The sequence below is a fragment of the Eulemur rufifrons genome, chromosome 16 (genome assembly GCF_041146395.1).
Source record: "Eulemur rufifrons isolate Redbay chromosome 16, OSU_ERuf_1, whole genome shotgun sequence".
In the NCBI taxonomy this organism is placed as follows: domain Eukaryota; kingdom Metazoa; phylum Chordata; class Mammalia; order Primates; family Lemuridae; genus Eulemur; species Eulemur rufifrons.
Window position 1 is genome coordinate 87,096,006 of NC_090998.1, and position 25,703 is coordinate 87,121,708.

Genomic DNA, 25,703 nt, shown 5'->3' on the forward strand with positions numbered 1-25,703 from the left:
CTCAGGGTGGGGCCGGAGGAACTGACCCACGTCCTTCCTCAGCCCCCGTCCAGCTTCTTGTTCTCCAGGAGAAAGGGAGCTGGCGGGGTGGGGGCCCTTCCCCGCCCCGTTTCCCTGCGGACCAGTGGACAAGAAACCAGAGCTGGGTCGGCCTGGAAGACTCCGCCACAGGCCCGCCCTTTTCCCAGAGCCTGGAATTCCAGAGGCGTTTTCCGGCCCTGACAGCTGTCTCCCAGAGACAGTCTCCCTGTGGGCCTCGTGGCTACACCCTCCAAAATACCCCTGGGATTAACTCCCACCCTGACCCTACTGCTCCCAAGAACCCATTCACACCCAGACACCACCTTGAGGAAACAACTGGGCGAGACTGACAGGGACTCATCTGCCATCACCCGGCCCCCAGGCCACCCCCTAGTCCCAGGCCAGGCCCTGACTCCTGCCATCTCAGCCATCGCTCTGGCTGACACCCAGCGGCCCCACGCATCTGTACCAGGCACACACAAGTAGTGCGCCCAGCCTGGCTCTCACGCACTCTGGCTTGCACACAGCCTCTCACAGCTGCACAGAGCCTCACTCGTCCCACCTCCTCCGGGCAGCCTTCCTGGAAGCCCTGCCAAGTTGGTGCTGAGCCTTAACTGTCTGCGAGCCCGTTTTGTCCTGTTAGGCTGGGGGCTGGCACACAGTAGGCATGCAGCAGGTGCTCACCCATACTGAAAGCAGCCCCGGACTCCACAGCAGCCTCGCTGTGCAACCCTGGCACGTCCTGTCCTCTCTGGACCTCAGTGTCCCCAGGAGCCTTCTGAGGATCCTGAAACCCCCCACCAACTGTAGACGCTTGGGGATCTGGTCCAGGAGGAAGGAACCAAAGGGCTGAAGGTTCCTTCCAGGAGGATCTCCATCTCTTGGCTCCCTCAGAACGTGCTCCTGTCCTCAAGGTCCACAAGGGAAAAACAAAAACAAAACATGGGGCATGGCTGCTGCCCTAACCAGGAAACCCCATGGAGGATCCTGAGCCACCTCAGGGGCTGTGATCCCTGAGGGCAGCTATCGCTGGGGCGGGGCAGTGGCCCAGCCTAGCATCTGCCACAGAGGGTCCTCCCACTCCCCTCCCTCCCTAAGCACGGCATTCAATGCCTCTGTCCCACCTACAGCTCCACAGTAGACCCTTCCCAACTAATCTCCCATAGAGCCTTCTGGCACCAGGTCAGGAACTAGCCTCAGGTGTGCCACTTCCCACCTCCACCTCTTTGCCAAGGCCTGTTCTGTCCCCAGCTCCACCTATGGGCAATCTTACCCCACACACAAGGCCCATCCCGAATGCCACCTTCTCCAAGAAGCCTCCCTGGACCTTCTCAGTCAGTCCTCTGCCTCCCTGGCCCCTTATACCACTATTTTGGCCCTTTGTGCCCACCAACCTCTGGCCCTGTTTGGCCCGTTGCCAGTCTCCCCTAGGTGTGAGGGCACCTGAGGAACTAGAGCACAACACAAGCCTCTCGAAGAGCCCAAAGCTGCCCCCTTCCCCCACGGTGCCCAGGTGTGTCTGAGCCCGGGCAGGAGTCTAGCCCATGAGTGTCCCTGGAGTGGCCCCAGGAGGAGGGTCCTGCCCTCAATGGACATCACTGTCTCACTGGAGATCTCACCAGGCAATAGACGCCAGTATGGAGGATGGACCAGGTGCGGGAGGCTCACTTTGAAGGAGTTCGTCCAGGAGGAGGTGACATTTCAAAGCAGGCTTCAAGGATGTTTTGCTTTCGGGTAACCCACTGATGAGGTGAGGGAGCTGTGTGAGTGCGCGTGTGTGTGTATGTGTGTGTGTGTGTGTGTGTGTGTGTAAGATAAGGACATGCTCAGAGACCTGTGCTGGTCAGCAGAGGCCAGGTGTGAGTCAATGGGAGGGCACCAGAGGATGGAAAGGGAAAGGGGCGGACGGATGGACAGGTGGGAGGGTAGATGGCTACAGGTGTGGCCGGTGGATCAAGGGATGCTGAATGGATGGGGGCGGTGTATCAGTGGGTCAATGAATGGAGCAGATGGATGGGTGGCTGGCTGGATGCATGGGAAGGTAGGCAGGTGGAGTGGGTGGGTGGATGGATGGATGCACGGCAGGTAGGCAGTGGGTCAGTGGAGGGGCTGGTAAGTGGTTGGGTGACTGGGTAGCAGATCAAGAGATGGACAGGAAGCAGGTGGGTAAATGGCTGGGTGGAGGGTGGGCAGACGGATGGACGGGGAGTGGGCAGAGGGCAGAAGGGCAAATTGGCAACTGCACTGGTAGGTGGATGAGCCAGTGGACACTCAAGAGATAGAGGACGACCAATGACTGGGTCAACAAGCAGATGCATAAACTGACCAAAAGCCCAGCCAGACTCTGGGGTGCAAAGGGTACATGCTCCCTAGAGAGGGTCTGGGAGGGGCAGATAGATGTGGCCAAGCCAACTCAGCTTCAGGCTCCCACTCCCAACCTGGCTGGAATCTGGTAGGCAGCCACTGGCATCCCTGGGTCCCCGAGGGGGAAGTAATTCTCTCTGGCTATGCCTTCAGGATAGGGGAGGAGGTACTGAACTCCAGGCAGGCTGTCCCACCTAGCAGCTCCCAGACCCCAGCTGGGAGGCATTTGTTCTGCATTCTGCATGGTGATTACAGCTCTGCCAGGGTTAACCCCTGCACTCCTGGGCACCACCTCTTGAGAGGAAGGAAGTAGACTGCAGGAAAGTGGGGGAGGAGAACGGCAGAGAAAGGAGGACTGCCCCAACCCTGCAGTTTCCTCAGGGATACGGAGACCCCTCCCTTTCTCCCATTTTCCAGAGGGAAAAACTTGAGTTGGATCCTTAAATCAGAAGTGGAGCCAGAATCAGGGATGCAGCCTGCTGGAGACAGATTTCTATCTGGAGACAGTCTGCAAATGAGGGAGAGGGCTTCTCTCAGCCTCAGTTTACCCCTCTGTAAAATGGGGCAAGAATCCTTGACTCAGAGGTTGCCTCACAATGAGCTGGAGGAGACAAAGTGCCTGGCACATAGTAGGAAGATTCTCAACCACTGGTTGTTTCCTGCCTGCCCTCCCAGCCCGGGGGAAAAGAGGACGCAGTGTGTGTGCTGCAGGTTGTAACCACTTCCATTGGGACTGCTTTCTCTGCCATCTCTCTAGAGCTTGCAACACCCCTGTAAGTAGTAAATACCTTCACTGGTATTATGCCCATTTTATAGATAAGAAACCTGAGGCTCAGAGGGGCCAAGTGCTTTGCCCACGGTCACCCATTGGGCCAGCATTTGAGCTCAGGGCCTTTGACATTGCACCAAACTGCTTCCTTTGCCAGCTGTTACAAGGATCCTCTGACTAGAGTGACATGTAATTTATTGTCTAACCAGGTCACCTCTGAGAATGAAAGGAAGTACTATTAATAATTACGCTGGGACAGTAGGTGTAATCTGGGACTGTCCTGGGCAAACTGGAAAATGTGGCCGTCCTGCCAAAGTAGGGGCTTTGCACAAGTTACTTCACTTCTCTGCAACATGGACACCACAATAGCAGTATTGTCCCTATGGGGCCCCCACGGAGATTTAATGTGATAATGCGTGTAAGTGTTATAGGGCCTAGTATGCATTAGGTGCTCAATAAGTGCTGCACCTACACCACACAGGCTGTGTCAGGGACTTCTCTGTGCCATGACAGCACCCAGGTCTTTCTGCCCGTCCTCAGGAAGCTCATAGTCAGAGGGGAGTAGTCAGAGGAGGGCACAACAATATGAGGCAGGGGTCAGAGATCTCTCTCCTGTCCTTGAGGATGGCACAGGGTCCTGGGCATGGTTGACTCCCTGCTCCCCATGTGGGGAGGACTCAGTAAAGGTTTCTGAAGTGTGACCTTATTTACCTGCTCTGCAAACCTCCTAGGTGATAGAACAGAGACCGCTTAAGTAAAACATCTGACACCTGCTATTATTATCCCATTTTCCAGAAGGGGAAACTGAGGCACAGAAAGGTGACCGGTGATGGAGGCAGGAAAGGAACCCAGGCTGCCGGGCTCCAGGGTCCCCTCCCTTGACTACCACACTACACCACTCTACAAGTGGCCTGCCATGACCTGTGCCCCAGTGTGGCTAAATCTGTCCTACTGGCACCCTCAAGGCCTGTATTGGGTGGAAAGGAATGGAGGGGTTGGGAGAAAGGGCGTGGGCATTCCACGCCTGTAAAACTCAAGGTCTAAAGGCCCAGGCATTCAAGGCCTCTGAGAACGGGTTTCCTGGGTCCCCAAACTCCCCGCAGCGAGTGGCTGGAAGGCCCAGGAGCAATAGCTTATCGGTCCCAGACGCCCCAAGGCCACGCGGGGAGCTAGTGGGGGAAGGGTTGGGGAGGTCGAAGACTGGAGTCACCTCCCCCTGGCAGCCCGCACAGTCCCCTGCTCGGATCGCCCTGCCCCGGGCGGACGGAGGGCAGAGGGCTGGCCCGGCACCCCCGCCGTGCGCCCGCTGGCTCTGGCGGCCGCTCGGCGCGGCGAGGACGGTGTCGGGGAGGGGGCCGGGCCCCGCCCGCGGGCGGGAGGAGCGAGGCGGGAGGAGGGAGCGCGCCCACACCCCGCCCCCGCCCCGGAGCCAGCCCGCGGAGCCCGCGGCCAGGGCGGCGCAGACCGGCCCAGCGACTCCCCGGCTGCGAGCCGGGACGCGGGACGCGCGGCCGCCGACGAGTCTGCCCTTCCACCCGCGCCCCCGGGGCTCTCCAAGAGAAGGTAACAGCAGCGGGCGCGCGGGTCCTCCAGGCCGGGGGGCGTGACGCTGGCCCGGGACCGCGTTGCCCCCGGGGCCTCTGCACCCTCCTAGGCTCCCGGGGGCCGGCGTGGGGGAGGAGGCCCGGCCTAGGAAGTCGCGCTCGGTGCCAACGGCAAGGCCGGGCGCTGCCGCCGACCCGCGCCAGGACGCTCCAAGTTTTCGGGTTGTTTTGTCACGTTCCCGGCGGGCGGAGGGGACTGAGAATTGGAGGGGGCGAGCGGTAAAGCGTACTGCGGGGAGAGGGGCGAGCCGAGGGCCGTCTACGCCGCTTCCTGCGCCGGGGAAGGGAGGGAAGGAACGGGGCGGCGGGGGAGGGCGATGTGTCGGAATGTCTGGGCCCTCCGAGGAGGCCGCCGCGGAGAGCGGGAAGTTGGGGGGCTGGGGAGGTGGACCAGGCACCCTGCCCCCTCCCCGACCGCCACATTCCAGGCTGGAGCAGCGGATGAGGTCATCCCGTCCGGTTCTCCTCTGGGCTGGCCAAGACAGCCGGCTGTCCCCTTCCCCCGCGGAGCGACATCCACGTCCCCCCTCCCCGGAATGTTTCATGGCTGATGTCTTTCCCGGTCTTCCAGTCCCCGCTGCCCTCGGGATTGTTCTGTCCGCGCCCCACCAGCAAGACCAGCGAAATTTGAAGCCCCTTGTCTAGACCGGGAAACTGAGGCTCAGAGAGACGAAACGACTAGCTGGGAGGGAGACCACAGTGACACCAAACGTGGCGTGGGAACCCGAGACCCGGCTCGCACCGCCGCCTCTCCTAGTCGAGGGCTGGTGCGGCTCTAACTCGGGGTGGCCGGGCAAGGAGCGAGTCTCCCGTCTCATCTCCCGTCTGTCTCCCCTGCCCTTTCCCCCTGTCGCTCCCTAATGGCCCACGGTGCTCCCCTCGGAGGAGAACCGGGCCCCGCAGCGTGACTGAAGACAGCTAGTACCCCTTTGTGGCCTCAGTTTCCCCGTCCCTCCCTCTTGAAGCTACCTGACTTTCAGGGGCACGGGAAGCCAGTCGCCAGGACGTTACTCCTTATCCTAGGGCCAGGGCAAGTTTGGGGAAGCACCCTAACCAAGCCGGGGACCGCTGTCCAGCAGCGGGGGTGATGTTAGCCCGCTGGACGCCGGCAGGGAGAGCGTTGTGCACCCGAGCAGTGGCCTCCAGGATGAGACGTGGCGCCGCTTGTGCTGCCGGTACGCACAGCGACCTGCGACCAGGTGAACGCCAGGGTGCAGCCGCCCCGCCTCCGCCCTGCCCACCCGCACACCGACCCTGGCCTCCCCCAGACCATATGTGCCTCCACAGCGGCCCCTGTTGGCCTCTCCTATTGCGTGGTCCCTGTCCCGGGCCCCAAAGGTTGTCCAGGCATCCTTCCCACCATGAGTGAGCCAGTGCCATGTCCCCAGGCCCTGATTGTCCTCTACGGGGTAAATACAAGGACTCCATGGACACTGAGGCTTCACGGCCACCGTCTGGCCCAGGTCGCAGGCGCTGAGTCTGCAGAGCTGCGTCTCCTGCCTCCCCGCCCTGCCCTCTCCTGAGCTCAGCGCTGGGCGTCCAACTCCAACCACTCTTCCCCTCTTCCCCAGTCCCGGCTTCACCCAGCCCTGGGGCGTTTACTACTGATGTTGCTGAAATCCTAGGCAGGCTCCCAGGCACCCCACTTTTTTTGTTCTTTGACCTACAGCAAATTAGTCTCCTTTCTGAGCCTGTTTTTTCATCTGTAAAATGGGCATTCTGAGTATTAACAGGTAGTGTTTCTAGGCCGGCGCGGGGCGGTGAGCCTTGCCGCACCGGAGCAGTCAGTGCCAGCTGGGCACACTTGATGGCCAGCAATGCCCTGTGGTCAGGATCAAGTGCCACATGGCTGCCACCAAGCGCCCCAGAAGGAGAGACATTAGTGTAAAAGTATTGGATCTGGCCAGGCGCAGTGGCTCACGCCCGTAATCCTAGCACTCTGGGAGGCCAAGGCGGGAGGATCGTTGGAGCTCAAGAGTTCAAGACCAGCCTGAGCAAGGGCAAGACCCCGTCTCTGCTAAAAATAGAAAGAAACTAGCTGGACAACTAAAAATACATATAGAAAAAATTAGCCGGGCGTGGTGGCGCATGCCTGTAGTACCAGCTATTCAGGAGGCTGAGGCAGAAGGATTGCTTGAGCGCAGGAGTTTGGGGTTGCTGTGAGCTAGGCTGATGCCACGGCACAGCCTGAGCAACAGAGCGAGACTCTGTCTCAAAAGAAAAGTACTGGATTTGAACCCTGGGCTGCCCTGCTCCGGTAGTTTAATTACCACATCTTCGAATCTTCACCTTCACAGCTCCCTTGGGAGGGACCTGCCTGGGATGCTGTGGGAAGACAGTGCCCTGCCCTGAGCCCCACGGTGTGGCAGGGTCTCTCTATTGCAGGAGGGAGGGGGTGGGGGGCTACTATTTGGAGGTGCCCAGAAGCATTTGGGAGGTTGGATCATCCCAGGGTTGGGGAGAAAGCTGATCTCCCAAGTCAAGGTGGCCATGGGGGTTGGCAGGAGCCCCTTTTGATGGGAGAGGAGGGGCTGCCTCAAGAAGTCAGGGAGGCCGGGCGAGATGGCTCACACCTGTAATCCTAGCACTCTGGGAGGCCGAGCGGGTGGATTGTTTGAGCTCAGGAGTTCGAGACCAGCCTGAGCAAAAGCGAGACCCCGTCTCTACTAAAAAAATAGAAAGAAATTATATGGACAACTAAAATTATATAGAGAAAATTAGCAGGGCATGATGACGCATGCTTGTGGTCCCAGCTACTCGGGAGGCTGAGGCAGGAGGATTGCTTGAGCCCAGGAGTTTGAGGTTGTTGTGAGCCATGGCACTCTACTCAGGGAAACAAAGCGAGACTCTGTCTCAAAAAAAAAAAAAAGAAGTCAGGGAGTTGGAGGTGAGAGTGAGGTGTCTGTGGCCACGTGGCAGACACAGTTGACCCCTCTACATGACATTTCACAGAGTGACACCCACCTCCCCCCCAGTGCCTTCCCCCAGAGACTCATCTTTAATTTCTGCTGATCAGGGAAACCTGGTCCTGGCCATGTATCTGCCAGTAACCTTGGACAGGTCCCTTCCCTCTGAACCTCGCTCTGCTTGTAAGACGGCTAACCCTCCAGCTTTGCGAAGTTGTTGGAGACTCAGATGACATCATGTAATGGCTGGCCAACTGCAGAGCCCTTCGTAACTTCAGCAAACATTCCACGAGGACGTCTCAGTGCTGGTGCTGGGGGTGCCAGGGAAAGGGATGATTCAGAACTCCCCCCAGGGGGAGGAGTTAGGGTTGGGGGAGGATCAGATGGTGGGAAGGGAGGGGAATGTAGCCAGAAAACAAAGCAAGCTTTGTCCTATTGCCGTCTTTGTTTTTATCTTGTTATTTAACCTATTTTGAATTTCAAATAACATTAGAAGGGCAGTATTGAGATTGGAGGTGGCAGCAATGGTTTAAAGAAAAAAAAAGGTTGAGACTTAAATCTTTCTTGTTAAGAATCATTATCAACTCTTATCACCTGAGGTCTCAGGCCTGTGAAGGTAAATGACCTGCCCAGGGTCACACAATGAGGACACTGAGTCCCCAGCCTCCCCGCACCGCTCTCAGGAGGGGTCAGGGGTGATCCTGTGGCATGGAGGTTGTCACAGAGAGCTCCTGTGATTACACCGGCATTGATTTGGCACCTGCCGAGTGCAGAGCGCAAGCTGGGTGCTGGAGGGAGGAAGGCAGGAAGATCCGGGGAGCTGCCCCACCCTCAAAATATGTTCCCAACCTGAGGAGACAAGACTGGGCTCCGCGAGCCAGTCAAGGGCTTGTGTGAGTCAGCGGCTCTGAGTTCAAGTCTCAACTGGCTCTCTCAGTCTGACCTTGAGCAAGCTTGCCCTCTCTGGGCCGCAGGAACACCAGAGGTCGGACCACAGGATCACAGGTGCTCTCTAGCCTGGGCTTTCTGATACTAGAAGGGAGGGGGTCAGACCAAGAGATGCTTACAGAAGAAGCTTGGGGCTGGGGAGGGCGTGGGCGGAGATCAGGAAGGCAGAGAGTGGACGAGGAATAGCTAGCTTTTGGCACCAGCTGAGCTTTTTTCCAAAACTTGTTCCCTGACAAGGGTGGTACATCAATTTGACAGAGGATGATGAAGCCCTTTCCTGCGGGCCTTCTCAGACCCTTGAATATGCTCACACATATGGAGGAGGCAGCTTGGAGAAGCCACTTCTGATCACAGGATCCCTTTTCCTGGAGCCGGAGGGTTCTGAGGAACCTCTGCTCTGGCTGTTTACACAGCAGTTCACACAGCCTTGGCAGGCACCTCCTCCTCCCTCCTGGCTTCCCCGGGTGGAAGAGATTTTAGCCCACAGAGAAGGGGCTTGCTCAGCTCGCCAGCAGGAGGCAGTACGGCCTGGGGCTCAGGGGCTCTGGGATTTGGGGCTCGGTTTCACCATTTCCTTCTCTGTAGCCTCAGCAAGTCGTTTACTTCTTTGTGCCTCAGTTTCCCCTCTACTACCATGCCTCCCTCAGGGCTGTTGTGTGGGTTTAAATGACGATGCAGGTGAGGCACTGGCACTGTAAGGGGCCCTGTAGAATGATCTTTGCTATTTTTTACCACTCCATGAGTGTGTGGTGCCCCACTCAGGCAGCACCTGCTCAGAGGCAACCACAGTTGTGATTTCTATTGCCATGGATTGGATTCTCCTGTTCTTGAACTTTCCATACATGCGCTGAAACATGGCTTCCACTCAGCTTTGGTCAGTGCTCTCCGTCTGTGTTGTCGGGGGGGGGGGGGGGGGACGCGTCTGTCCTCTTTAGCTGCTGGTGTTTAGACTCAGGATCTCCTTCGCTGCACGAGGCTGGCCTGCCGTCCGTCACTGTCCTCTGTCTTCCTTCCAGGTCCCCACCGTTGGGCAGGAGAGGAGCCGACCCGACCACCTTGGACGCACATCTCATGCTGCTTCTGCTCTCGGATAGAACATCTACAGCTGCTTCCACAGGGCTGGGCGCCGGGCCTCAAGAAGAGACAAGCATGGACACCCCCCGGTCCCAGCATTCGGGGGCAGCCCCTTAGGAGAGCCTCGATCCACCGCCTTCCACGTGGGCGGGGGCGGAAGGAGCTGACAAGTGGGCCCTGAGCCCAGCCCCCTCCCTCCCTGGCCCCGGTGGGCATGGACCAGCAGTTTTGAGCAGCCAGAGCTGATGCCTGGCCCCCAGGGGGCCGGAGGAGCCCCCACCATGAGCCTGGGCAAGCTCTCGCCCGTGGGCTGGGTGTCCAGTTCGCAGGGAAAGAGGCGGCTGACTGCAGACATGATCAGCCCCCCTCTGGGGGACTTCCGCCACACCATGCACGTAGGCCGTGGTGGGGACGTCTTTGGTGACACCTCCTTCCTCAGCAACCATGGTGGCAGCTCCAGGGGCACCCATCGCTCACCCCGCAGCTTCCTGGCCAAGAAGCTCCAGCTGGTGCGGAGGGTGGGGGCGTCACCCCGGCGGATGGCTTCTCCACCCACGCCTTCACCCGCTCCACCCGCCATCTCCCCCATCATCAAGAACGCCATCTCCCTGCCCCAGCTCAACCAGGCCGCCTACGACAGCCTCCTGGTGGGCAAGCTCAGCTTCGATGGCAGCCCTGCCGGCTCCGTGGACGGCCGCTCTGCTTATGGTGAGGGCCTGGGTTATTTGCCCATTTTTCAGATGCTGAGGCTGAGGCCCAGAGGGGCTCAGGTGGCTCTACCAAGCCTCCAAGTGAGCTCTTTTCCCCATAGTCGCTTGGTCTCGCCATGGAGGTCAGGCCCAATCCCAAGACCGTGGAGGGGAGGGTGTAGAGAGGTGGGAACCAGCGCACTCCCCAAAGCACGGGAGGTTGGGAGTGAGGAGATGGGGTTTGAGTTCCAACTGCTGCCCCAAACTTGCTGTGTGAGCTGGGCAAGTGCTTCCCCTGTCTGGGACCTCAGCTGGGCCAACCCCCCCGCCCTTTTGCCCCCTCAGCAAAAGCAGCCCCTCAGGTCAGAATGATATCATAGGGAGGTTGCCAGGCTGGGCTCTGGATTCCAGCACTGGTTCTGCCTGATTTCCAGCAAGCAACTGATCTCTGCAAGTTCAAGTCCTCGCCCACATAATGAGTCCCTCAGGGTCTTGCTAAGATTCCAGTAGATTGTACATGTACCAGGTGAGGCCCGAAGGTTGGTACATAGTAAGTGCCCAGGACACTTGGGCTGTAGTTGTTATTTGAACAAAGCTTCCTGTAACTTGACAAATTTGGCAAACCACTTACAGGGACACAAGCTGGTGGCCCTTCCTGCCCTGCCAGAAGTGCCACCTCGGCTAAGCAGGAGCAGCTCACCTGGGAACCGTGGGACCCTGCTGCCACCTGGTGGCCATTCCCTGCCTTGCGGCTTCACCCCCACCACTGGGCAAGTGCTCCTGCCGCAGGGGGCTGACGAGAACCCCACGGAGGCCTGGTCCACAGCGACGCCGTTATGTCTCAGGCCAGGTAGTCCTGAAAGCAGGGGCTGGAGCAGATGACCTTTGGAAGGCATGTGCCTGTCCTTGGAGTCTGATTTCTGTGCAGTCAGACCCCAGCTGCTGGTTTGATCCACAAACCAGCCCGCATGCTATGGGTCCACCTGCAGCTGGCGGTCAGCACCAGGACAGAGACCAGGGCCAAGTTCACAGTTGGGACTGAAAGGACATTTGCATTCCAGATCTGGCTCTACCCCATCAAACAGTATGGCCTTCGGCTGGGCCCTTCTCTTCATCCCAAACTGACCCTCACCCTCTTCATCTGCAAAACCCAGATAAGGATTATGACAATTTTCAGCTTTCAGGGTTGACAGGAGGATCACACAAGAGACTCCCCCCACTGCCACTCTGGGTTCATTGTGTTGGAGAGATGGGAGAACAGAGAGGGGAGTGAGTTCCCAGGGGCCACACAGCAAGCCAGGGCTGGTCCTGGCTGTCCCTGCCCCAGTCCCTGGTCAGGGACCCCAGCTCCGATCCCTCTTCCTGTTTCCCTTCTAGGCCTGGACTCTGGGTTCTGCACCATCTCCCGCCTGTCCCGCCCGGAAAAGCCTCGTGATGGAGACCGGGACAGCTCCTTCCCGCCGGAGCCCGAGCTGCGCCGCTCTGACTCTCTCTTGTCCTTCCGCCTGGACCTTGACCTTGGGCCCTCTCTCCTCAGCGAGCTGCTAGGGGTCATGAGCCTCTCAGAAGCCCCAGCAACGGAGACCTCTGCCCCTGCCGCAAACCCCCCGGCTCCTGCTGCAAACCCTTCCGCCCCTGCCACAAACTCCCCAGCCCCTGCCACAAGCCCCCCGCCTCGTGGACGCTGTCCCAATGGGGTGACTGCTGGGTTGGGCCCAGTGGCTGAGGTGAGGGCCAGCCCTGTGGGTGAGGGTCCCCGCGGAGCCGCTGACCTGGGGAGCGGGCACTGGGGAGCGGGCTGGGGGGGCAGCCGCCACTACACTGAGGTGGATGCTCGGCGCGAGCTGGGGAGAGTGCTGCCCCAGGCTCGGGCCTCCTGGGAGAGTCTGGATGAAGAGTGGGCGCCCCAGGCAGGCAGCAGGGCCCCCGTGCCCAGCACAGTACAAGCAAACACCTTCGAGTTTGCTGACGCTGAGGAGGATGACGAGGTCAAGGTGTGAGTGGCTGGGGCGTGGGCTCGGGAACCCGCCCAGCCTTGGGCACCTCTCATGAAGAGCCCAGGTGCAGAGCCAGCCCCTCCTCACCTAGCGGCGCTGGGTCCTGCCAGACCAGGGAGGGGAGAAGCCAAGTTACCCACGAGCCTCTCCCCGTCTCTGCAGGACAGACATGGGGGGAGGACAGGGAAGACTGGGCTTGCGACCTGGGCCCTCCCGGTGGTCCCTGCCAGGCTGACCACCTCCCCCCACTGCCATTCCTTAGGCCCCACCCCATGCCACCCCCACTGGCTGGAGGGCCCAGCCTCACAGTGCTGCCTTTGTGCTCCACGAAGCTGTCCTTCTTGGGTGGGGGGTGGGGAGCGTACCACACAGGGCCATTGTCTCGCCTCCCAGAGGGACCGCCTGCCCCCAGCAGCTCATCCTGGAGCTGCCCCCAGAGGGTCCTCGCTGCACCCCTGAGAGCCCTGTCCCAGGCTGTTTCCCCAACATCCCCACCCCAGCCTCACACTTGTCCAGGACCCTCACGGAAAGGTCAGGTGTGACTGCACAGAGAGGACCCCACCTTCCTGGGCACCCCAGACCTGCTTTCTGGGACATGATTAAAAACGGCTTTTCTAATAAAAGGTGTCCTGTCAGATGCTTGGGGACCTGGTAGAACAGTGTCAGCTCCACCTGTTTAAATGCCCTCCCCTCGGACCCCCCTCAAGGCCCCCAGCAGGGGAGGGGGTGCACAGCCCAGGGAGGTAATAAGTAACCGGGCTGGAATGCCGCAGAGATAAGAGGCCCAGGTGGGGACCCTTATCAGCAGTTCCGGGAACAGCCCCTGGAGCTCGTGTCTGCCCGTAATCCCAGCCTGGCGTTTGCTCAGGTGATAAGGGGGCCAATAGGCAGGAGGAAGTCCTCAGAGCTGTTGGGAGCATGTCTCAGCCTTCCCACTTGGCAGTCCTGTGTCCTTGTGCCTCAGTTTCCTCCTCTGCATCATGAATATGTCAGGAGCATTAAAATGCATGGGAAGCACTAACCGCAGTTTCCTGCCACAGAAGGACTCAATAGAAGTGGATTATTTTGTTTGCTCTTGGCCTTGGGGGAGGAAAATGGGATCTGAGGGGCAGGAACTGCAGGGGGGTAGGTGGACAGACCCAGGACCCAAGAGCTGTTTGTTGATCCTGCTGTGACTCGGAAGAAGGCTCAGGACAGGGGATCCAGGCTGGGGGTCTTTTATTCCGATGAGGTGCTGCCCTCTCAGTCAAACTTGAAGGAGGAGACCTTGAACCCGCCCCTCACACTCAGGTAGCTTAGGTGGTTATGGCCCAGCCTGTTGGGAAAGGTCACCTGGTGCCCATCTGGCAGCTTCACGTTGAATTTGTCACTCTCAAAGGTTATGGTTAACTGTGGGGGAATGGGGGAGGGTGTCAGGGAGGCAAGAGGCCCTGGGAATGGGCCAGGGCAGGGCCTGATGGCCCAAACAGTGCCAGCATGCATGTCCAGGACTGCGTGCCCTACCCTTTGGGCTCTCCTCTTGACACCCTCCCCAGACCCCTTTCCCCTTTGACCGCACCTTGACCTCTGACCCTGGGCTGAAGCACAGGTGATTTTCCCGTTGCTCTTGTCCCCAGCTGCTGCCATCTCTTGTGTTGCAGACAATGGTGGATTCACTGAAGCGAGGGTTGAAATGCAGGTTCAGCTTATCAGACTTCTGGCCCAGATTAATCGCAAAGCTGCAGGGGAGGGGATAACAGGTGAGGTTTCGAGGCCAGGTTTGGGTAAAACAGCTTAGGTTAGAGGGTTTCAGTTGACCTTAGTAAGCTGGAAGAATCATCAAAGAAAGGTTGTGTTAATTAAGATCCGTGCCTTAAAACAAGGGAGGTGACAACCTGGTCAGACTTGGCACTGTGGTAGCACATTCCATTTGAAACAGGAAATGAGGCTGTTGACAGGAGGGTAACTGATAGTGAAAGCTTCTGGAATTGAGGGTGTCTGTCCTGAGACAGAGTATTGCCGACCTTAGATATCTGACGACGTATTAAATCTGGCTGCAAACAGTAGCCAACCTGAAGTGGTGAGCTCCCTGTTTCTAGAGGTATGCAATCAGGGGTTGTGTGACTTCTTGGCAAATCTCTACGGAAGCCTGGGTTAGACCATCAGGGTCCCCAAGAGCGGGACATTCTGGGTCATGGAGTGCCTTTATTCAGCGGTCTCAGAACCACGGTATCCCACGTTTTTGCAAACCTGAGGGACCCAAGTAGGAGAAAGGAGTCACTTTTCTCTTGGCTCTTACCCCATCTGCCCACCCTCTCCGGAACCAAAAGTGGATAGAGGGCCGTGCCAAGACCCGCTGGCACTGCTCTGCGCACGTGAGAGCCCGCTGAGCTGGAGCTCAGAGGTCGGAGGCGCCTCTGGTTCTAATCACGGGACGCCAGCGGGGCCACTTGGCGCCCCCTGGTGGCTGCCCTGGTTTAATGCGCATGAAAGGCCGGCCTGTGGCCGCTCAGCTGGGCGGAGGGTGGTGTCTCTGGGGGTCTGGGCTCCCAGTAGAGGCACCTGACCTGCAGGGGCCGGGCAGAGTTCCAGGGGCTTCTCCCCCTGCACCTTCAGTGGCTACTGGGGCCAAGGAACAGAGCATATGGCGTCAGCTCTGAAATTCTGTAGGTCCCCAAACCCCGCCTCGGACTGAGGCAGGTCCCCACGGCCAGGGTTGGGGAGCCGAGGGTGGGAAGGAGCAAGGACGTGGAAAAGGCCCCTTGGCCTGAAGTCGCTCTCGTCTGACCGCTTCACAGGGCTGTCCTGCCTGCCCCACCTGCCCTGCCTGCTCCAGGCCTCGGACACCACCCCTCACCCTCGCTCACCCGTTGGTGCCGTCGGTAATCCTGCCCTTGATCTTCAGGGTTGTCCCCGGCTTCATGTCCATGTTCTTAATCTCAAAATCCTCCTGGACCGACAGGGAAACATTCCACTGGAGTCCCCACCGAAACTGGTCACACGAACCCAGCACCCCTCCGCTGGTGAAGCCCATTCGTGGCATCATCCATCTCATCCCGACCGACCCCCTACCCATGTGGGGACATGTGAGGGCACTGAGCCAGGAAGGGACAGAGCCAAAGCGCTCTGATCAGGGCTCCCAGAGCCACCCCCCTTCTGCCTTGCTCTCATCCACCCCGCCCGAGGCTCGGGGCCCAGACAAGGAAGCCTCACTTTACCCATCTATTAAATGGGTAGAGTGATTCCTGCTGACTTTGAAGTTCCCCAGAGTGTTCAAGTGATGAAGTCCTGCTGCCCTTAGCAGAACCCCAGAAACAAGTTTACAATACAGAAAATGCCTGTGTCAGAAGCATGCATGCGTGCAGGTCCTGGCCCATCCAAAACTAAGAATCTATAAACTCCCTAAGTCCCGTGTCTGAACATGTCCACCAAAGTCCCTCTCCAAACCTCACTTCCCCCTTCTGAAAAATGGACTAACTTGGTTTTCCAGTGAGGACAATCACAGTCCCTCCCAAAGAAGTTCAGATGACATGCAGAGCACAGGTGTGCCCGTCACCCAGCTGGCAGTCACAGACCTGTGCCCCACTCTGCGCACACGTGTGTCTGACACCCGGCGTCAGGGGAAGGTTCCCTGTCTCCTCCCGGTAGCGTGCCCCCAACCCAGGACCCTGGGACGGTCAGGGTGGGGACGGGAGAGCCGGGACTGGGGTTGGGAAAAGTATCCCCGATCCCCTTGCAGCTGTCTGGGGGCTGCCTGGCTGAAATGCAAGAACCCAGGGCCCCCAAGGATGGGGGTGGGGCTGTTGCAGGGGCCTTCAAAAGGCCGGGGGTCAGGGGACATTAAGACAAACAGGGATGCTGAGACCTGCGGATGTGTCCAGGCCTGGGAGCCTTGTCCCCACTCAACAAGGTCTAAGGCCCGGAGAGACAGGGAGGCAGAGCTGGTGGGGGCTGGAGTGGTTCACAGACTGGGTGGGGGCTGGGGTCAGGGTGCCCAGGGCTCCTTCTGGCTCTGCCCCTAGCTGGCTGGGTGAGCCAACTGGGGCCAGCCTGGTCTCCTTCTGGGCCTTGGTTCCCCCGTCTGTAATAGAAGGGATTTGGATCAGGTGGACTGTGGAGGAGAACGAGGGAAGCAAAGGGAGGGGTGGAAGGACCAGAGGAAGGAGAAGGCCGGAAAGTCTCCAGGCCACAAAGGTCCTCCCTGAGAGGCAGGGCGAGGAGAGTATGGGACTGTCCACGCAGGACCCCCCGGCCATGTTCACATCCTGAGTCCCACCTGCACTGGCTTGAATAGTGTCCCCCCCAAAATCCATATCCACCTGGAACTTGTGAATGTCACCTATTTAAAATGGGATCTTTTGGCCGGGTGTGGTGGCACACGCCTGTAATCCTAGCACTCTGGGAGGCCAGGGTTGGAGGATCACTTGAGCTCAGGAGGTTGAGACCAGCCTGAGCAAGAGCAAGACACTGTCTCTACTAAAAATAGAAAAATTAGCGGGGTATGGCAGCGGGCACCTGTAGTCCCAGCTACTCAGGAGGCTGAGGCAGGAGGATCGCTTGAGCCTAGGAGTTTGAAGTTGCTGTGAGCTAGGCTGACGCCACGGCACTCTAGCACAGGCAACAGAGCGAGACTCTGTCTCAGAAAAAATAAATAATTAAATTAAATTAAAACAGGTTCTTTGCAGATGTAATCAAGTCAAGATAAGGTCATATTGGCTTAGGGTGGACCCTAAATCCAATATGACTGACATTCTAATAAGAGGAGGGAAATTTGGACACAGAGACGGAGACACACAGAGGAGAAGCCATGTGAAGACGGAGACAGAGATTGGACTGGCGCTGCCACCAGCCCAGAAATGCCAAGCATCGCCAGCAACCACCAGAAGCTGGGAGAGACCAGGAAGGATCCCCCCAGCGCCTTCAGAGAGAGCACAGCCCTGCCAACACCTTGATTTCACACTCCAGCCTCCAAAACTGCCAGAGAACAAATGTCTATTGTTTTAAGCCACCCATTTTGTGGTACTTCGGTTAGGCAGCCCTAGGAAATGAGTACAGCATCTCGTCCTCAGAAGACGCCGCCTGTGATCCCACTGCACAGATGCTGAGGGAGAACGAGGCTTAGAGAGGGGCAGTGACTTGTCCTAGGCCACGCAGCAAACTGTGGCAGAGTCAGGTATAGAATCAAAGAATCATTAGCCAGGCGTGGTGGTGCACACCCATGGTCCCAGCTACTCAGGAGGCTGAGCCAGGAGGATCGCTTGAGCCTAGGAGTTCAAGGCTGCAGTGAGCTACCATCGAGCCACTACGCTCCACTCCAGCCTAGGTGACACAGCATGACCCTGTCTCTAAAAAAAAAAAAATAAGTAAATAAAAATAAAGCAAAAAAAGAATCAGGGACCTCAAGGGGGATCCACTCAACCCCCTGTAATTTATAGGTTGTGACGTTGGGCAATTGAATCTCCCAGCCTCATGTTCTTCATCTTTATGAAGCTCAATAGATGTTAGCAGTTATTTTATGATTGTTATTACTATTACTACTGATGAGAAAACGGAGGCAAGAGAGGAAGGCTCGGGCTCCCTGCAGGATGGTGACAGAGGGTGCAGAGAACCCTGCTGCTAAGGGGCGGTGGAGACCATCTGTCCAACTTCCTTACTATACAGATGGGGAAACTGAGGCCCAGAGAGAGGCAGCGATGCTTTTCCCCAAACGCCTCCCACCCAGGCAAGGACACAGATGAAGCGTGGGGGAGCCAGCGTCCTCACCGACATGGTGACAGCTCTTGGCAGCAGCTCCCAGCAGCTCCTGGAGGCCTGTGCTCAGGGTCTCGCCTCATGGTCAAGCTTATATCCTAGACATATTACACATTAACTCCCCCACGGCCATAAATGAGGACTTTGGTCCCTTGTGCCCAGATGTCTGCCTGCCTGCCTCAGGCAGAAGCTTCCTCAGCCTGCCCCACCCCAGCCTGAGCATCCTGCCTCCCTGCAGCCGCCCCTCCTCCCCTCCTCCGAGCTCCCAGAGCCCCAGGGGCGGCAGCCCCAGCTCTGCCCGCACAACCCGCAATCCAGCCCCGCAATCCAGCCCCAGCTCCACGAGGCTCCCGACCTCCCTCCCTGAGTCCGGCTTCCTCGTCTGTAAAAAGAGAGACTTGCTTTGTAAAAAAAAGTCTACGATTCTAATTTTCCATGATGTTGTGATTCATTTTCGGAGTCTTATGTTTTTTCTCCCTTCACCATATTATTTTTCTCATTGTACATGTAAGTTTCAAAGGCAATACGTGGTGGATTCAAAGAAAACATCTAGAACAGTTAAAAATGGGAAAGGGAGTGGGAGGGCTGGGGTGGGGGATGCTGGGACCTTCGGTGCTTTGCTCTTCAGTTCTGTTCCTCGCACTCCGCGTGCTGCTACGGACAGTCAGAGACGGTGACAAGAGAAACAGTCACCACCGGGAGGGAACCTGCTTACTCTGTTAGCACATTTCCTTCCAGGCGGTTTTCTACAAATTTATATTACAGACGCGCCTCTGTCTAATGCAATTATTTATCTTCTTTCAGGAAACATTAAAGCCCACAAATCTGTATTTCGGAACTATATCCCAATGGCTGTGAGATATTCTACTGCTCCATGACTAAATTTATTAAACCAATTTCCTTCTGCGGAACACTTACATTAATTCTAAATTTTTCCTATTAAAAATACTGCTGCATTAAATCTATTTGCACATAAAGTTTGGCTGCATCGTGACAACTTATGTACAGCAGATTCCCAGAAGTAGGACTTCTCTAGAGCTCTGGATTTGGCAAGCCAGACCGTTTTCCATCGGAGTTGGCCGTGGCCACTCTGGGCGGGCTGTGGGGAGATAGTCCTGCTGAGGGCCCTCTGGTGCCAGGAGCCTGCGGGCTGGCCCACTGCCCGGTGCTCCCATGGGACACCACCTTCAGTCCCTGGCCAGCCCTGAGCGGGGGAGTGGTTTCCTCATTTTACCCACAAGGAAATGAATTCCTCCCAGGGGCTCGGTAAATAAAGCCCAAACAAGATAAGGAGTTCAACAGAAACTGGTCAACAGAAACTATGTCTTTTAAGGGTAGTATTTTTCTGATTAGGATAGTAATACTGGCTTACTGTAGGTTTTGGAAAGTGTACAAAGTAAAAAGAACTTAAAAGTACACTGGTTTTAAAAGGATGTTTAAAGATGGGGAACATGACCACACGTATGATCTGTGTACCTTTCTTTCTGTTTGTATGCTTTGTATCAATGAAAGATTGAGGAAAAAAGATAAGAAAAGAAACAAAATCAAAATCCCTGATAACTCCCATCTCCAATCTTGTCCTATTAACAGTGGCGACCTTCCCAAGGGCATTTTACACTTTACAAAGCACTTTCTCCAGCCCTTATCGTAATAAACTCACCATAAATTCTCAAAGGGATCTTCATTTTTCATCCCATTTTCAGATGGTGGACGAAGGGTCCCAGGACTCACAGAACTCGTAAGTAGCAGAGCTTGCTGCCCTCACTTAGCAAAAAGAATATTTGGCCTCCAGGAGTATGACCTGGAACTCGAGGTTTGGTGGCCGCTTAGGAGAAGGCTGGCAGTGACCCCAGCTCCTGGCATTCATGCCCGTGTGTAATTGGCTTCCCTTGAGCGTGGCTGGACCCAGTGCCTTACTTCTAAATAAAGCAATACTAGAATAAGGCAAAAGTGATGTGATGTCACTTCCAATGTTAGGTGACAAAAAGACGATGGCCCCCCTCTCTCTCTCTTTCTCTTTCTCTGTGCCCTTGCTCTGGGGAAGAAGAAACGAAGCCGTGTTGTGAGTAGCCCCATAGGGAGGCCTATGAGCCAAGGCACTGATGTCTCCAGCCAACCACCAGTGAAGACCCAGGCCTGCCGACAGCCCTTGAACTTGGCATTGGCTCCTATCCCACTCCAGCCTTGAGATGACTCAGCAGCCCACACCTCGACTGCAGCCTTGTGGGAGACCCTGGGCCAGAGGCACCCAGCCAAGCCCTGCCTGGATTCTGACCCAAAGAAACTGTGAGAAATCTGTTTCTTATTTTAAGTCCCTAGGTTTGGGGTTAATTTGTTACACAGTGATAGATCACTACTGTGCTTTGCCAAGCAATTGTCATTGAAAGGTTGGTGGAAGAAATAACATTCACGAAGCTCTCCTGACTATAGAATCTGCAGTCCATACATGTCCACAGATAATGCATTATATCAATCTTTTTTTCCCTTCCTTTTTTTTTTTTTTTTTTTGAGACAGGATCTTGCTCTGTTGCCCTGGCTGGAGTGCCGTGGCATCAGCCTAGCTCACAGCAACCTCAAACTCCTGGGCCCAAGCGATCCTCCTGCCTCAGCCTTTTTTTCTAGCTTCTTGAGTTCACTAATTTTTCATCTTTTCTGTTTATTAATAAATGCATTTAAGGCTATTTGTAAGTTTTCCTCTGACTACCACTTTGGCCACTTCTCAGGTTTTGAGATGTTCTGCTCAATATTCTAAATGGGCCAGGCATGGTGGCTGACACCTGTAATCCTAGCACTCTAGGAGGCCAAGGTTGGAGGATTGCTTGAGCTCAGGAGTTCCAGACCAGCCTGAACAAGAGCGAGACCCTGTCTCTACTAAAAATAGAAAAATTAGCAGGGCATCGTGGTGTACACCTGTAGTCTCAGCTACTCAGGAGGCTGAGGCAGGAGGATCGCTTGAGTCCAGGAGTTGGAGGTTGCTGTGAGCTAGGCTGATGCCATGGCACTCTAGCCCAGGCAACAGAGAGAGACTCTGTCTCAAAAAAAAAAAAAAAAAAGAAAGAAAGAAAAAAAAAAGAAAAATCAGCTGGGTATGGTGGCACATGCCTGTAGTCCCAGCTACTTGTGAGGCTGAGGTAGGAGGATCTCTTGAGCCTGGAAGTTTGAGGTTACAATAAGCAATGACGATGTCACTGCACTGTAGCCCAGGTGACAGAGAGAGGCGCTGTCTCAAATAAAAAAAAATTCTAAATGTTATCCTTGAATTAAGCCAGGTGGTCAGCAAATTGTTCTGAGCACTTACTAAGTACTTAATAAATATTTATTGACTGATTAACTGAATAGCAAAAATAAAATAATAATCACTGGGGAGAAGTTAGAATGTGAAACATCAGTAATACAGGATTGGCTAAGTAAATGATGCTACAAAAATATAGAGGAACTAAAGTGTTATGTAGGCAACAAAAATCACAGTCTTTGGAGACCCTCTATGGCCACGGTTCCTTGTTCATGGTACAGTGTCAAGTGCGCAAACAGCCACAGAAGCAGGGTCGCAGGGCTGCCCTCCCCGACCCGCACACACGAGGGTACCTGCCCGTGCTAACAGGCAGCCGCCAGGAACAGCCCAAACAAAGCAGCGGTGTGGGCACCCCCCGGGGTGCCAGGGAGGACATCGCCCAGCTGGCCTCCAAGGGTCTCCCTAAGGTAAACACAGCAGGTAGGACTTAATTCAAATGTGCAGGACCGAGGGCCTCCGTAGAAGAAAAGTACAAACTATAACGGGGTCGTCAAGAGACCAAGTCTAGGTGGGGAGATAAGCTTGGGCAGAGGAAACAACTAGAAAGTGATTAATCGCACCCCCCCCCCCCCCCCCCCCCCCCCCCCGTGGAAGGCTTCAAAAATTTCCAGGGTTCTTGGGCAGGAAGGAGTCCTCGAATGTCACGTGGGGATGGATGGTACGGACGCACCTCTTGGTTCTACCACGTCCTAGCGGTGTGGCCTGGGGCCAAGTTACATAACCCCTGGAGGTTCAGCTTCCTCCTGTAAGATGAGAACAGCAAGTGTGGGAGGACTGGGGAGGGGAGGCCGGGCACTTCATGAATACTTGGTAGCGGCTATTTATTGTCATTACCAGGAGCCCAGTGCCCTCCTGTGTCAGTCGCGGAGGCCGCTCACCTCCCCCTGGCAGCTGTGTCCAGGCCTCCGGGCCCAGGGCCTGCGGGAATGTTCTCCCAACCACCCCCCCGGGGCCCATTGTGGCTTCATGTGCCTGAGCCACTCCTGCCTCCTCGGCCCCTTCCCACACGCATACACACATAAATACATACGCGCATATATAGAATTCTATTTTACAACTTTATTGAATGGATATGTCGATATTGTATATTAAAACATTTTCTTCTACATGAAAGTTCATTTTTCTATTGTGATTTTACAGGAAATTAAAACATTTTGTATCATGGCCCGAGGCATCATGTCTGCTGAGCCTAACGGAAAGGTTGGCTTCTGGTGACTGTGTCCCACCAGGGTCCTGCTGTTGGGGGACTTTGTTCCTGAGGTCCCTGAGATCCCTGCCTATCTCCTTTCCCGTCCTTTTCTTCCCAAGGAACAAACAGATCAACCCCTCAGTGACATCCCTCCCGCTTCCCTCCCCCCCCACCCTCCCCAGTAGCATCCTTCTTGGGAGAGGACAGAGGGAACGGAGAGACCAGGAGGTGCTGGCGGGCGCACGGGAAGCATAGAGCTTTGGGCATCAAATGGGTAACTGTCCAGTCCCAACTTTGTCACCTACAACTTCAGTCCTCAACCCCGGGCCTCAGACCAGTACCGGTCAGTGGCCTGTTGGGAACCGGGCTGCCCAGCAGGAGGTGAGCAGAGGGCCAGCAGCAGCCGAACCCTGCTGTAAACTGCGCATGCGAGGGATCTGGGTTGCGGCTCCTTATGAGAATCTAATGCCTGATGATCTGAGGTGGAGCTGAGGCGGTGATGCGAGCGCTGGGGAGCGGCTGCAAATACAGGTTATCATCAGCAGAGAGGTTTGACTGCACAGTAAATGTAATGCACTTGAATCACCCTGAAAACATCCTCCCCCCACCCCCACTGGTCCGTGGAAAAATCGTCTTCCATGAAACCAGTCCCTGGTGCCAAAAAGGTTGGAGACCGGTGACCTATAAGCTGAGTGGCCATGACAGGTCACTCCGAGCCTCTGTTTCTTCATCCGTGAAAGGGAGTTAATAGCACTTTTTCCTGGGGTGATTGTGAGAATTTTCTTTTAATTTAAAAAGTTAACCTATGTAGCATGTGGGACATAGAGAAGACGCTAAAAAAAAAAAAAAAAAAAAAAAGAAAGAAAGAAATGTATCTATGCCGCCCTCCCAGGAGGAATTCACCTGAGATGAGCCAGGAGTCCAGCAGAGCAGCAGAGAAGGCCGAGCTGGGACTCTGGCTGGGGAGCACATTCCTTCCCCTCCCTGGAAGACAGGTCTCCTTGGGAAGCCAGTGTCCCTCCTCCAGAGGGACCAGAGAACGGGCAATGAGAAGAAAGGTGCAGGTGGCTGGCGCGAGGGAACTGTGACAGCCAGATGTACCATCTATGCTCTCGCTGGCAGGTTAGGGACCCTGTCTCCCCTGGACAGAGCTGGGCCTCTGACCTGTGTGCTGCAGTCTCCACGCAAATCAAACACCCTTCTAGACCAGGCGCAGTGGCTCACGCCTGTAATCCCAGCACTCTGGGAGGCCCAGACAGGAGGATCGCTTGAGCTCAGGAGTTCAAGACCAGCCCGAGCAAGAGCAAGACCCCGACTCTAAAAAAAATTTTTTTTAAATAAAATAAAATTTTAAAAAAGAAAAAAAAAAAAAAACCTTCTATTCCCATGGTCTTTCTTCAGGAGTGTGAGCCGCAAGCACAGGGAAGCCTTTCTACAGCCTTGTGATCTTGGGCACGTCACTTCAAGTCCCTTGGCCTCAGTTTATCCACCTGTAAACGGGGAACTGGAACTGCCACTCTTCATAGGATCGTCGGGGCCTTCAGGGAGAAGGTGTGCGAAGTGCTAAGCACAGTGCCAACTAATGTTGGGTGCTGAATAAATGTTTGCTGGAATAAACATGATTATCAGGCGTTCTGGGATGTTCAAACTGCCTGAGCAGACTCCAGTCCTTCAGGAAACATCCACAGAGCCCTTGTCTCACCCTGCCCTGGGAGCGTCCTGTTCAACCTGATTGCCAGGTCCTGTGGCCCCTCTCTGAAGCTCAGCTGCCACCCCCTAGCTGGTGTCCCTTCAGGACTGCCTCTGTCCCCTGGAGCTTTCCGCCTCTCGGGGAATCAGGGCAGGGCCTTGAAGCGGAAGGAGTTTGGAGAGGGAGGAGGAGAGGGTGGGCCGCAGTCCCCTAGTTGTCTCCCCTTCCCCATCCGACCCCACGGTCCTTCTACCAGGCACTGGGTTCTTTGTAAAACGTAAATGACAACATCTCTCCTGCTTTAAACCCTCCAGGCTTCTCCTTGCATTTACAACAGAATCCAGACGCCCCTCCTGGCCGCCAGCCCCATGCAGTCTGGTCTTGTTCACCTCATCTCACCCTCGTGCCCCCTGGCCAGGCTGGCACCTCTGTCCTCGAATTCACCAAGCTCTTTCTAGTCTCCGGCCTTTGTCCTTATTCCCTCCACTGGGAGCTCTTCCCCAGCTCTGGGATGTGGGAGTCTTCCATGCTTTCTTTAATCACCCAGTCACAGCTGTCAGAGGGGGCGGATACCCTGGGGAGGGGTGGAAACAACAGGAGCAACATCTGGATTACAACCTCACCCCTGCATTCCCACCCCATCCCCAGCATCAGGTAAACCCAAGGGCAAGACTATATCCCTCTCGGGGAGACGGGCAATCTTTGCACCCCTGAAGTGATGAGCAACCAGAGGAGGTGGCAGCCAAGTGCAGCCCTGGTCCCAGGACGCTCACACCCCCAAGGCCTCTGCTCTGCCTTGAGCCCCCAGGGCCACTGGGAACTGCTCTGCCCTCAGCCAGACAGAACCTGCTGCACAGCTGCTCTTACAGTGTTTGTAGTCTGGGCACCGTCTGGGCTCCTGTGCTCCCCCCGCCCACAAGCCTTCTTTACTCCAGAGGAAAAACCTAGCCACCCCCAGGGCCTCACATCCCAGAACCAGAATCTGCAGGATTCGGGGTGTGGTGGGGGCTGAGGTCAATGGGTGCAGGCCTTCTGGGAAATGTGCATTTCAGAGACCGACCTTCCCTTTTCAGCACGGTGGGCACCACCTGGGCCTCACAGTACCCTTGCAGGTCAAGTGTACAACCTCAGACACCGACCTAGCAGAGCAGTAATGGACCCTCATCCAACTCCCAGCAGCCCCTGCGGAGACCAGACAGAACCGTGGCTTAGTCAGAGCCACTGCCTGCTCTGGGGCCTTCATGGAATGACATTGACCTAAAGTCTTGACTCTGCCTCTTACTGTCTGTGTGACCTTGGGCACACCAGGTAGCCTGGATTTCCTCACCTGGAAGGTAATTTTGAGGATTTCTACTTCACAGGATTGCTACAGGGTTCCGTGGGAGGACGTCTGTGATGCGCTTGGCATACAGGATCTGGCACACGGCGGG

General features: G+C 56.2%; 2 protein-coding genes across 5 annotated transcripts; one reads left to right on the forward strand and one right to left on the reverse strand.

Annotated features, from left to right (window-relative positions):
- The first annotated feature begins 4,584 nt into the window (after positions 1–4,584).
- Positions 4,585–12,998, forward strand: CDC42EP1 (CDC42 effector protein 1). Of its 4 annotated transcripts, none has more exons than XM_069490122.1 (3): positions 4,585–4,717; positions 9,629–10,394; positions 11,753–12,998. In XM_069490122.1, the coding sequence occupies exons 2-3, from the start codon at positions 9,932–9,934 to the stop codon at positions 12,373–12,375; spliced, it is 1,086 nt and encodes a 361-aa protein (XP_069346223.1). In that variant the 5' UTR covers positions 4,585–4,717; positions 9,629–9,931; the 3' UTR covers positions 12,376–12,998. The 4 variants fall into 4 exon arrangements, with proteins under 4 accessions (XP_069346223.1, XP_069346225.1, XP_069346226.1 ...); XM_069490124.1 differs by lacking the exon at positions 4,585–4,717 and adding an exon at positions 8,198–8,669; XM_069490125.1 differs by lacking the exon at positions 4,585–4,717 and adding an exon at positions 8,198–8,649.
- A 411-nt stretch (positions 12,999–13,409) lies between these two features.
- LGALS2 (galectin 2) lies at positions 13,410–18,280 on the reverse strand. Its single transcript, XM_069490126.1, has 4 exons — positions 18,115–18,280; positions 15,219–15,301; positions 13,931–14,090; positions 13,410–13,761 (listed from the first exon to the last, which is right to left on the reverse strand). The coding sequence occupies exons 1-4, from the start codon at positions 18,118–18,120 to the stop codon at positions 13,615–13,617; spliced, it is 396 nt and encodes a 131-aa protein (XP_069346227.1). The 5' UTR covers positions 18,121–18,280; the 3' UTR covers positions 13,410–13,614.
- Between the last annotated feature and the right edge of the window lie 7,423 nt (positions 18,281–25,703).

What these genes read in the sequence shown, in the direction of transcription:
- CDC42EP1 (XM_069490122.1), top strand. Translation starts at nt 9,932, where the DNA reads ATGCCTGGCCCCCAGGGGGCCGGAGGAGCCCCCACCATGAGCCTGGGC. An exon ending in GGACGGCCGCTCTGCTTATG is followed by an intron (nt 10,395 to 11,752) that starts GTGAGGGCCTGG and finishes TTTCCCTTCTAG; the next exon opens with GCCTGGACTCTGGGTTCTGC.
- LGALS2 (XM_069490126.1), bottom strand. An exon ending in ATTACCGACGGCACCAACGG is followed by an intron (nt 14,091 to 15,218) that starts GTGAGCGAGGGT and finishes CCTCCCCTGCAG; the next exon opens with CTTTGCGATTAATCTGGGCC. An exon ending in GCCCAGGGTCAGAGGTCAAG is followed by an intron (nt 13,762 to 13,930) that starts GTGCGGTCAAAG and finishes ATTCCCCCACAG; the next exon opens with TTAACCATAACCTTTGAGAG.